Source organism: Chiloscyllium plagiosum, unplaced genomic scaffold, assembly GCF_037043375.1.
Source record: "Chiloscyllium plagiosum isolate Xiang-an unplaced genomic scaffold, Cpla_swu_hap1 HiC_scaffold_14, whole genome shotgun sequence".
Classification (NCBI taxonomy): domain Eukaryota; kingdom Metazoa; phylum Chordata; class Chondrichthyes; order Orectolobiformes; family Hemiscylliidae; genus Chiloscyllium; species Chiloscyllium plagiosum.
The window spans coordinates 34,933,410-34,945,750 of NW_028270152.1; the positions used below are offsets into that span (position 1 = coordinate 34,933,410).

The 12,341-nt window shown below is 41.1% G+C and overlaps 1 protein-coding gene across 4 annotated transcripts in view; it reads right to left on the reverse strand.

The window, feature by feature from the left end:
- Nucleotides 1–963: 963 nt before the first annotated feature.
- Nucleotides 964–12,341, reverse strand: part of dcp1a (decapping mRNA 1A) — a 72,986-nt gene continuing 61,608 nt past the window's right edge. For all 4 annotated transcript variants that reach the window (XM_043708056.2, XM_043708055.2, XM_087994285.1 and 1 more), the window contains one exon: nucleotides 964–3,542. In XM_043708056.2, the coding sequence (XP_043563991.2) occupies nucleotides 3,462–3,542 (81 nt within the window). In that variant the 3' untranslated portion in view covers nucleotides 964–3,461. The remainder of the gene's footprint in view (nucleotides 3,543–12,341) is intronic.

Genomic DNA, 12,341 nt, shown 5'->3' on the forward strand with positions numbered 1-12,341 from the left:
GAATAACAACCTATCCGAAAACCGAACAGATTATCCCAACTTAATGATGTTGTTTCAACTATTTGCAACAATCCCCAAAAATACCCCTTGGCACAAAAAAAAAGGAAAAATTAAACATTGGGTCTTACAAGAGAGATGGCAGAGAGATTCAGGATGGAATACCTTCTTCCACATAGCGGTTTCTTTGACCAGCAGCCTCAAAACTGACACTGCTTGCTCTGAACAGCCAGATTGCTAAAACCAAACCAAATTAAAGCTGAGCTGGGAGAACTGGCCACTCCCCTTTCATTGTACAGTATGTTTTTTTTAAATTAAAAGCTTCCCCAAGTAGATCAATCCAGACATTTTGCAGCCTGTGTCTTTAGTACCTCCTAGAAAAAAAAAAGGACAACCTAACCTTGTTAAAAGCAGCAGGAGCATCATATTGGTATACAAGTTGAAAAAGTGTGTTAAAAGGAGGGGAGCTGATTAGGAACTAGAAGAGTTTACACATGGTGGTAGAGAGCATAGCTCAGGTATTGAATGATTACTTTAAATCGGTCTTTACCAAAGACGACAACATTATTTTTCAGTCTTTCTTAGATTTGGTGGTGTTAGAGAACTGCAAATGTTGCACACTTTTTTTGAAGGAGAATGTGAAGATAAGCTGAGAAACTATAGGCCAGTCAGTTCAATTTCATGGTGGGGAAACTTTTAGAAACAATAATTCAAGACAAAATTAATGGTTACATGAACAAATGCATAGTGATTCCTCCATTCATTGTCAATTCCAACAATATCCGTCCTGGAAATGACTTCACACCTCTTGACAAGTGTGGTACAAACCCAATTCAAGAGTATGCATATAAGTTATGCATCTTTATTGCACAAACAATAAGTTAGACAAGACTTGACAATTTAGAATTCACAAGTTAATCTATGTGTTGCTTATTAAAAACATCACAGACCAGTACAATTTTATCATAGGTTTAAAGAACAAATTTATTAGAAAAATATAATTGCAGAATTACAAAATGAACTTGATCAAAATACCCATTGTTCCACAGAATAGCTATTTTCTGAAAAAAAATTGTACATAAGGAGTGAAAATCCACAAACGTGGCATACATTCCACACATACAAAGCAAACAACGAGTAAGTTGTGAAATGGCTAAATGATGGATTGACGTTTTGTTTTACAAAATGCTGTCATGTTCCATATCTTAACTTGGCAGGAGGAGAAGTATGGGGGAAGAGAAGAGATGTGCTGAGTACAAGCATTTTATACATAGTATAAAAAGGTCCCCATTGTGACCAATCACTGGACAGCACAAACAAGAGTATTTCAACATGCTTTTCCCTCTAAAAATGTTGCTGGGAAAAAAGAGAGATAAGGAGGGAAGGAGTCTTGAGAAGATTAAGTAAAAGGGAAGGTTAAACCCCAAAAACATGCAGATTGTTTAAACAAAATTGTGAATTTGAAAGATATTTTTGCTAATTGGTTGCAAACAGACATGCATTAGGCCATATCAATTTACTAATTAAAGCCATCACAACTAATATCTACCTAAATTTTCCTCAAAAAACAAGTTATAATCATGGTACATTGAGAAATACGATCCAACCCTTGGATTTTGATTTACTAAAGGATGTGACAACAGTATGATAAAATGTTTTTAGTTTATTGAACAACTGACATACATTCTTCTAGCTGAAGATTCTGCTTCACTATCAAATGGAGTTCACAATAATATGCTGGTATAATGCAAAAAGACACCATTATGAATTGACAGTCACAAATTGAGTGTTCAAGTAGAAAAACTGTTCCCATCAGCTCTCTTACAATGATTATACATTTGATTTGTACCTTTGATAAATTTACCCTTACAACAAGTTAGATGTTTCCACTAATGTCAAACTAGGGACTTGAGTTACAGAACAAGGGGACAAAATTTAAAATGGAGATACAAAGAATTTTCTTCTCCCAGAGGGGAATGATATCCAAAAACTCTGTACTTAAGAGTGTTGTGGAAGCTAGATCATAAAGGAGGTAGATTTTTAATATATCAGAGCTGATGGCTTGCATTCGATCAGCCAATAACATTGCTAAATATCAGGGGCAGACCTCAGTGACCAAATGGCCTGTTCCTGCTTCTACCACTTTTCAAAATCATGGAGTACAAGTTTAATCAGGTCTTTAAGGTGACCCCTTTCTTCTCGCCCTCAAAGTTTAAAGATACATCCATTCTGCATATCAGATACTTTTTAAATGACTTTTTAAATGACAACTACGCACAGTAGCAATTTTATTTTTATATTCAATGTACAGGTTAACTCCCCATTGGTGGGATTTTTCCAAGTCTTCAAAAGGTGAACTTGTATATTGACACTACAATAAGTTTACCAGTTTACTATTTTTAGGATCAGTGACTACAAATAACTTTCAGATATATTATTTTAAACAGTCTGGTGTATTGACAGTCTTGAATTGACTATTACATATCATGCAAACCTATATTTTACTTGCTTAGATGGGAAATTCCCTTTTGATTTTGACATGCCTGAAAAGATGTAAAAGCAGCCACAGTTTGTATCAATTCAATATACAGCTAGTAATATAGGGTAGAGGTTTGTGCCATAACCAAGAAAGTGTCATCAGATTTTCCTGCTTACAGTGATTGTAATAGACATGCAAACATGCGCAAGTTTATTTTATTATAAAACATGGTCAGTTTTGAACTCTCTTCATTTCATGACTGCTTTTCTTTAAAAGTTTGAATTGAATTTGCAATGTACAGTAAGCATACAGGGTCAGTGGAATAAGAACTAATTAATGATTTGAAAAGGAATTTAGTGATGTCCATAAATAGACTAACTTAACTTATATTGCATATTTATTTGAAAGGAGAGTCTGTCACTCAAATACAAGTTTGTAAAGCATTTCAAATTTACTTAATTGGAAAATCTACCAAAAAAACTTTCCTCTGCATCGAAGCAATAAAAACTACTATTGCTTTTGAAAGTGTACAGCAAGTTGTATTTTCAAAAATTGAGAATTCCACAGAATACTTGTTTTATGACTAAAATATGACAGAACAACTGAAACAAATAGATAAACAAAAGACAAATTCCAAAAAGGTACCAATGTAAAACCACGTCATTTTACGTGTTCCTTATAGAGAAAAAATAGGAATAACTCATTGTACCTTTTAAGGCATCGTATATATGTATAATATATACACACACATCTGTTTTACCAAATATTTTGAGAAGTGCTTATGATATTTAAACTGAAAATAGAGTAATACCTTTTCGATGTAAACAAAGACTGATGCTCACAAAATACGAATGTAGAAGTCAAGACAATTAGTATCATGAAGTAAAGTTGTATTTTCACAGTATAAATGTTGCTCAGTACAGCAATTTGCATTATTTGTACTTGTGAAGACCTGTTACTCCTGTAGTTCAAAGTAAGTTGTTTTTCATAATTTGATATTACCTACATTCTTTCGAAGAATTTGTAGATAGGCTTCATGGATTGTGTTCAGAAAATCAGAGTCATTCTGAAAGTCAAAAGTTCATAATTTAATAAAACAAACACACCATTGCTTTATTCAACTGCATAAGATTACCCACATTTGTCTCCTATTCCAATAAACATGTAACTTAATTTAACTTGCAATTTAAGGGTAGACCCACAACACACCTGAAAGAAATGAGAGAAACTGCTTCTTTCAACATCAAAGCATTCAAGTTGTTCAAGATTTCCCAATCTTGTGTAGTGTATGCTACATGCATCATATGAGCTAGCTCCCTTCATTTTGCAACAGGTGTCAATAGTGGAGAAAAAAATGCTTTGCTTTTACCCAATTTTCTCCAGCAAGTGACTTATTACAAAGCCTGGAGCAAGCAAAGATCGAAGAGGAAGAAAAACCTTGAAGGGCTTTTCTGGGTTGCAAAGGCTTAGATCATAGTGTGCCAATCTGCAATGGATCTTGGGACAATATGTTCAGCCCAAGGATGAAGTACTAGAGTCAAAGTTGGTAGCGGATCTGGAGACAGTGGATAATGTTCTGTTGTGAAAAAGTCATGATTAACCTCTATGGAGAAAGTCATCCACAGCTTAGAAGACTCAGAAATGTGCTACAAGTATAATGTAACAAAAATCAATCCACATTGTAATTTTCTTGTGTTCCGATGTCATATGTCCATGCCTTATTCACAAGAAAAAAAACTAACATTCAAAATCATAATTTACATCCGGTTCCCTTGTAATCCTGCTGCCTTTAATTATGTTTAAAATTATCACAGCAAAAAGGTAGGTAATCTTACTTTTATCAAAAACATTCCTTCAAAAATGGAAATGTTCATATTTACATTAATGACCAATACACCATGCAAACATTTCATGTAATAACCATCATGAATCTAGACGACAATTGATGGAGCTTCAAATCTTTTTGTTAGTCATTCACTTCATCAATTGACAAGACACCAAGGACGTGTACATATCGGAGAGAACGCAGAACTGGTTTAACAAGTATGGTTCCAAGGATGAGAAACTTCAGTTAGGATAGATTAAAAGAAGTGGAGACTATTCTCCTTGGAGAGAAGGTGGCAAAGAGGAGACTTGATAAAGGTTTTCAAAATCATGAACAGGCTGAAAGAGCATATAGAGAGAACTGTTTCCCTCATGAAAGGGGCAAGATGACAAATTTAAAATGATCAGCAAAAGCAGCAAGAATGACGTGAGAAACATGTTTTCGCTCAGCATGTGGTTAGAGTCTGGATACACTACCTGGAATTGTGGTGGAGCAAGGTTCAATTGAGGAATTCAAGAGGACATTAAATATTATTTAGATAAAGGAGAGTGTGCAAGGGTATAAGGAAAAAGCAGGAGATTGGCATGAGGTAATGATTTTTGTTTGAACAACTGATGCAGGCATACTGGGCCAAAAAGCCTCCTACTGCACCCTAACACTTCAGGTGATTCTACAAAGACAAATTTCTTGCTTGAGACATGAGATTTAATTTTACAAGTGCATTTTGTCACAAGCATTCATATAGAGAGATGCAAGTTTACACCAGGGAGTTGGGCATTTTATCGACTATGTTCCAGACATTGTTTTATCATGAATTTTCATATCATCTGTAGACATGAAGAAAGTACACATTGTGGAAGGCCATATGGTAAGGATAGATTATCTTTAATAATAAAATTGGTCCAAGCTAGCTGCAGGTCATATTGAAAACTTGACCAAGAATAAATAAATCTGTCATGCACAGATAGTTGTTATTTGACGAAACGAACAATTTAGTAGCCACTGAGGAAGATTCGTGGCTCAGAGGTAGAGTCCTGCCTCTTGGACTCAGAGGCCTGGGTTTAAAGTCCCACCTGTTCTAGAGGTATAACATCTGAATACATTGATTAGAAAAAATTTTTTGAAAGAATGATATACCACTGCCTTAGAACTGTAGTATTATGCTGGAGTGATTTTTAAAAAAAACTTAAGATTTTGACAAAGAGCAATACATATTCAACCTCATCAGTTGCTTTCCCGTGCTCCCATTTCACAAAGTTTCGTTGAATAGCTTCCTAACTCAACTCACGCTTAGATGCAGGATTATTAGTCATCTGATAGAAAGGCATGCGTCACTACAATGGGGACGATAAACTTCTTGAAATGAGACAAGTGTGAATGTAAAATAGTTAATTAAGTTTCCAGAAGACCATTTGTAATTTCACAAGGTCTTTGTATAATTGAATTCTAACTTGTGCATAATCTAAAAAAACAGATTAAATTCTAATGTCAACGCAACCTGAAGTCAAGGTTTGGTCTTAAATTTCTTTGGAAAAAGAGCCCATTAATTCCAAAAACAAAAATTAAATCACGTGGAGATAAAAGGGTTCCCAAGAAAGATCAATGGTCCCAAAACTTTTACTCTAATTTCTTTTTACAAATGCTAACAGACTTAGATTTTCCTACAATTTCTGTTTCAGATATCCAGCACCTGCAGTTCTTTCAGATTTTTAAAAAACTCAATTCTTAACATTTTCAATATTGACTTTGTTAATGTAAAACCACGATGAATTTTCTTAGTCGTTTCTGCTGCTACCAGGAATGTTCACCATAAAATACTACTAATTTGTAGTACTCTATCCCTATGCAAAAAGACGAGTTCACAAGAGCTATCCGAATTTATACAAATAACTTGCTGGCATAGATTTAATGCTCAAAGACCATTCAGCCCAACGTCACCAGATGTCACTGTATTTAGAAATTGGTTCAACCTCCTTCACATTTCAAAGAAAATTCATCTTGAACAATGTATGTCCTTGTGATACAGAAATATTTTTAATCTCCATAAACCATCTTCTATATATGTTAAGGGTTATTGATATAGAATGGTCTCAACGAAAATTCTTCTGTACCATGGAGAAGCAATAGAGACAAGAAAACCATAGAGTGAAGTGCCATGGCTTTAAGATGGCAGTCATAGTCATTCTTCCCAATGGTCACCACTGTGTTTGCACTTGTTGTACAGATTTTGTTAACGGATAAACAATGAAAAGGGGATACCAAGAGAGAGAAAGTGAATGGTGTTATGGGCAAATTAAGAGGAAAATGCCTGATGTAATGTGCAAAAATGAGCACCGGACCTGCCCTTGAGCACATCAGTTCTCCCTATAAACACAGGCAAACAGGCCTTTTCAGCTATGTCAAAGAAAAAACAACTTGTATAAAAACATTTTTGGTCACCAGCTGCTTTGACATGATACTGCAACCTTCTTACAATAAACACCAGTCATTCACTATTTTGTTAATAGTTTTAGTCAATTTGTACTACAACTATGGTTTGATTTACATGCATATATTCAAGAACTATTGTCAAAAAATAAAATGTGTACTTATTAACAAACAGATGAAAGAGGATGTTGAGAAAATGTGTATGATGGCCTTTAGAGCAGAAAGCTTGCTACATTTAAAGTGACATTCCATCTTTGTTATTATTCCACGTTGAACAGGACTATTCACTTCTACAAAAAGAGATCAGCTGATTTTTTTAAAGCATTTCATTATTTTGAAAAAGGCATGAAAGGTTAGTCCTCGTGGTCATCCAACAATACCATTCAAGGGGCCCACTGCTTCTGAACACATAGAAAATGGCTATGCATTCTGGAAAGCAAGTTTAAGTTAACCAAATATTAAGTCAACAATCGTAAAACAAAGCTCCAAAATGCTCCATAACCCACTCAGTAAAAACCACTGCAGATCTCAACACACAAGGTGCTGTATAATAAGTCGGCACCATTTTAATCTGTTGAAAGTCCTATCAGTTGATTGACAAATTTAGCTTGGTGACTGAAATCACCTTTACCCTTGTATCTCAAGACAAGATGGACGAGCTATTAAAGCAGAGAACTCAACTACAAGTATACCTGATATTGCATGTTAACATCAAATTGATAACAATCATGAGTTCACTGAAAGATTGTACGACATAAAGGACTTAACACTTCACTTGTTGAAATATCCAAATGTTTATTTTGTCATATGCAATTTTGTAGTTTACACTTAATATTTCATGAAATATGATGGTTTATGTAACACTGGGACCAGAAAAGGAATTAGCCAGATTGAATGATACAATGTCAGAAGTCAAGAGGAGGCAATTACACCATTCATGTTCAAACCGACTCCATTAGTCTCTGTTCTCCCGTACTTTCCACAGAGCAATACAGATCGTCAGTGTTATAAATGCTGACACTGTTAAGGTTCAACAAGAACAGTTTCAGGTTTGATGCCAATTGGAGTTCTCTCCCCACTCCTGCACCTTCAATGGTTTGCATTGCCCGCAACAGGCTTCACATGTAAATTATTCAATTGGAAACACAGGTAATTTACTGGTCGTGGTTAATAGATGGAAAAATAACAGGTGGTTTTGTGATGGGGAGAATAAAATAATCAGTTGTGTGCAAGAGTATTTCCAATTATACAGAGCAAAAGAAAAAAAGTTAAAAAGGAAGAAAAAAAAAAGCAGCTGTGTTCTTTCCCAAAACTTTTTTACCCACGTTTGCTGATCTGCAGTGTCCTTTGCCAGGCATTGCATGTGAAATGATTCAATTGGAAAATAAGCATGATTTGGTAGTGTTGTTGGTGCTGGTTTGGTAGTGAAAATTGCCAGAGGTGATTTCACAATGGGAAAAGCTGTTGAGTTGCGTAATAGCACTCTGGATATATAAAAGAAGAGCTGAGTCTTATGTATTAGCACTTTGTTTTACCACTGGGTGGCAGCAGACTCCAGTCGAATGCTCTCCATGCAGGAATCGTCCCACTTTCTGTGTGGAGAGACATGGAGAGGAGGCTATTGCATGCAGGAGAGTCCTGCAACTGTAGATTAAGGTGTTCATTTTATGGCGTGGAGTATGTATACTCATGTATATGTTCGTTTGGCAGTTGCATTTCCTTATTTTTGGTTGCATATCTGCCCCACATTCCTGATCTTTGGACATAGTGTGGTGTGGGTAGAGCAGAGGAAATCTTGTGCGTTTGTTCCTGGGCCTGACCAAGGTGACGCTCAATAGGCCCAGGCAGCAAGCAATGGAGGGGGATATTGTACTAGACTGCTTGCCCCTCTGCTGCAACTATGTCTGTGCCCAAGTGTTCTTAGAGAGGAAGCATTTGGAAACACTAGCTTTTGGAGCGCTGTCAGCTACCTGATGAAGGAGCAGCACTCCGAAAGCTATTGCTTCCAAATAAACCTGTTGGTACTATGACCTGTTGTGATTTTTAACTTTGCCCACCCCTGTCCAACAAAGACTCCTCCACATCAAAAAAAACAGATTGTCATCCATGGTCATACTCATGTCAAAGATTCCCAGTGCTGATTTCCTTCAATTCAGCAGTCTCACTTGACCTTTGGCTCCCTAATATTTCCACAAGGTTATTTGTGCCCTCTTTTGGGAAGGCAGAATGGTGTTCAATGTTTCTGCCATTTGCCATTTATTTGTTCCCCATTACAATTTCTCAATCTTCTGACTGTAAGGAATGTACATTTGTCTTTACTAATCCTTTCCCTTCATATTTTTACAGAATATTCTGAAATGGAAGGGCAAGTAGCCAGAAGACATAAAAGAGGTAAAAACAATGACTGCAGATGCTGGAAACCAGATTCTGGATCAGTGGTGCTGGAAGAGCACAGCAATTCAGGCAGCATCCGAGGACAGGCAAAATCGACGTTTCGGGCAAAAGCCCTTCATCAGGAATAAAGGCAGAGAGCCTGAAGCGTGGAGAGATAAGCTAGAGGAGGGTGGGGGTGGGGAGAGAGTGGCATAGAGTACAATAGGTCAGTGGGGAAGGAGATGAAGGTGATAGGTCAGGGAGGAGAGGGTGGAGTGGATAGGTGGAAAAGGAGCTGGGCAGGTCGGACAAGTCCGGACAGGTCAGGGGATCGAGTTTCTGGAGGTTAGAAACTAGGATGAGGTGGGGAAGGGGAAATGAGGAAACTGTTGAAATCCACATTGATGCCCTGGGGTTGAAGTGTTCCGAGGCAGAAGATGAGGCGTTCTTCCTCCAGGCGTCTGGTGGTGAGGGAGCGGCGGTGGAGGAGGCCCAGCACCTCCATATCCTCGGCAGAGTGGGAGGGGGAGTTGAAATGTTGAGCCACTGGGCGATGTGGTTGATTGGTGCAGGTGTCTCGGAGATGTTCCCTAAAGCGCTCTGCTAGGAGGCGTCCAGTCTCCCCAATGTAGAGGAGACCGCATCGGGAGCAACGGATACAATAGATGATATTAGTGGATGTGCAGGTAAAACTTTGATGGATGTGGAAAGCTCCTTTGGGGCCTTGGATAGAGGTGAGGGAGGAGGTGTGGGCGCAGGTTTTACAGTTCCTGCGGTGGCAGGGGAAAGTGCCAGGATGGGAGGGTGGGTTGTAGGGGGGCGTGGACCTGACCAGGTAGTCACGGAGGGAACGGTCTTTGCGGAAGGCGGAGAGGGGTGGGGAGGGAAATATATCCCTGGTGGTGGGGTCTGTTTGGAGGTGGCGGAAATGTCGGCGGATGATTTGGTTTATGCGAAGGTTGGTAGGGTGGAAGGTGAGCACCAGGGGCGTTCTGTCCTTGTTGCGGTTGGAGGGGTTGGGTCTGAGGGCGGAGGTGCGGGATGTCGATGAGATGCGTTGGAGGGCATCTTTAACCACGTGGGAAGGGAAATTGCGGTCTCTAAAGAAGGAGGCCATCTGGTGTGTTCTATGGTGGAACTGCTCCTCCTGGGAGCAGATACGGCGGAGGCGGAGGAATTGGGAATACGGGATGGCATTTTTGCAAGAGGTAGGGTGGGAAGAGGTGTAATCCAGGTAGCTGTGGGAGTCGGTGGGTTTGTAGAAGATGTCAGTGTCAAGTCGGTCGTCACTGATGGAGATGGAGAGGTCCAGGAAGGGGAGGGAGGTGTCAGAGATGGTCCAGGTAAATTTAAGGTCAGGGTGGAATGTGTTGGTGAAGTTGATGAATTGCTCAACCTCCTCGCGGGAGCACGAGGTGGCGCCAATGCAGTCATCAATGTAGCGGAGGAAGAGGTGGGGAGTGGTGCCGGTGTAATTACGGAAGATCAACTGCTCTACGTAGCCAACAAAGAGACAGGCATAGCTGGGGCCCATACGTGTGCCCATGGCTACCCCTTTGGTCTGGAGGAAGTGGGAGGATTCAAAGGAGAAATTGTTAAGGGTGAGGACCAGTTCGGCCAAACAAATGAGAGTGTCGGTGGAGGGGTACTGTTGGGAACGTCTGGAGAGGAAAAAACGGAGGGCTTGGAGGCCCTGGTCATGGCGGATGGAGGTGTAGAGGGATTGGATATCCATGGTGAAGATGAGGCGTTGGGGGCCGGGGAAACGGAAGTCTTGGAGGAGGTGGAGGGCATGGGTGGTGTCTCGAACGTATGTGGGGAGTTCCTGGACTAGGGGGATAGGACAGTGTCGAGGTAGTTAGAGATGAGTTCAGTGGGGCAGGAGCATGCTGAGACAATGGGTCGGCCAGGGTGGTCAGGCTTGTGGATCTTGGGAAGGAGGTAGAACCGGGCAGTGCGGGGTTCCTGGTCTATGAGGTTGGAAGCTGTGGGTGGGAGATCTCCTGAGGTGATGAGGTTCTGTATGGTCTGGGAGATGATGGTTTGGTGATGGGGGGTGGGGTCATGGTCAAGGGGGCGGTAGGAAGAGGTGTCCTCGAGTTGGCGTTTTGCTTCAGCGATGTAGAGGTCAGTGCGCCAGACTACCACTGCGCCCCCTTTATCCGCTGGCTTGATGGTGAGGTCAGGATTGGAGCAGAGGGATTGGAGGGCTGCGCATTGTGAGGGTGAGAGGTTGGAGTGGGGGAGGGGGGTCGACAGGTTGAGGCGGTTAATGTCCCGGCGGCAGTTGGAAATGAAGAGGTCGAGGGCAGGTAATAGGCCAGCGCGGGGTGTCCAGGTGGATGCATTGTGTTGGAGGTGGGCGAAGGGGTCCTCGGAAGGTGGGCGGGAGTCCTGATTATGAAAGTAAGCTCGGAGGCGGAGGCGACGGAAGAATTGTTCGATGTCACGGCGTGTATTAAATTCATTGATGCGTGGACGGACGGGGACGAAGGTGAGTCCTTTGCTGAGGACTGATCGTTCGTCCTCAGTGAGGGGGAGGTCTGGGGGGATGGTGAAAACTCGGCAGGGCTGGGAGCTGGGAGCTGGTGTGGGTGTAGAGCTGGGAGTGGGGTCGGAGCCAGTACCTGGAGTGGGTGTGATGGTGGGGGGAATGGAGGTAGAGTCATGAGCAGGGGTAGTGTTCCTCTCGGGGTTCTGGGGGGTGGGGATAGTGACAGTGGGGTCTGTGGGGGGCGTGTCAGCAGCATGCAGGTGAGTGGCGCTGGTGGGGGCGGAAGTGGTGGCAGACACGGCAGTAGGGGTGGCGGAAGTCACTGTGCATGTGGCATTGGCGATGATGTGAGGGCCGGAAGTGGCTGTGGGAGTGGCCATGATGGGGGCAGAAGTGACATCATCAATCAGCGTGAGGGTGGTAGCTGCATCAGCCGCATGGCTAATGGTGTTTCCGAGGCCAGGGGAACCTTCTGGAATGTTCAAGGAGCGCTGGTTATGGAGCTGGGTAGATAAAAGTTTGTTGTACTTACAGTTCAACCAACTCCCATTCCTCGACATGATGGTACAGAGAACACCGAATGGAGAATTCACCACAGAGGTATACAGATAAGCCACACACACAGACCAAGTCCTGAACTACGAAAGCAACCACCCCAATACACACAAAAGAAGTTGCATCAAGACACTATTCAAAAGGGCCACAACACATTGCAGCACACCAGAACTGCAAAAAGAGGAAGAAAA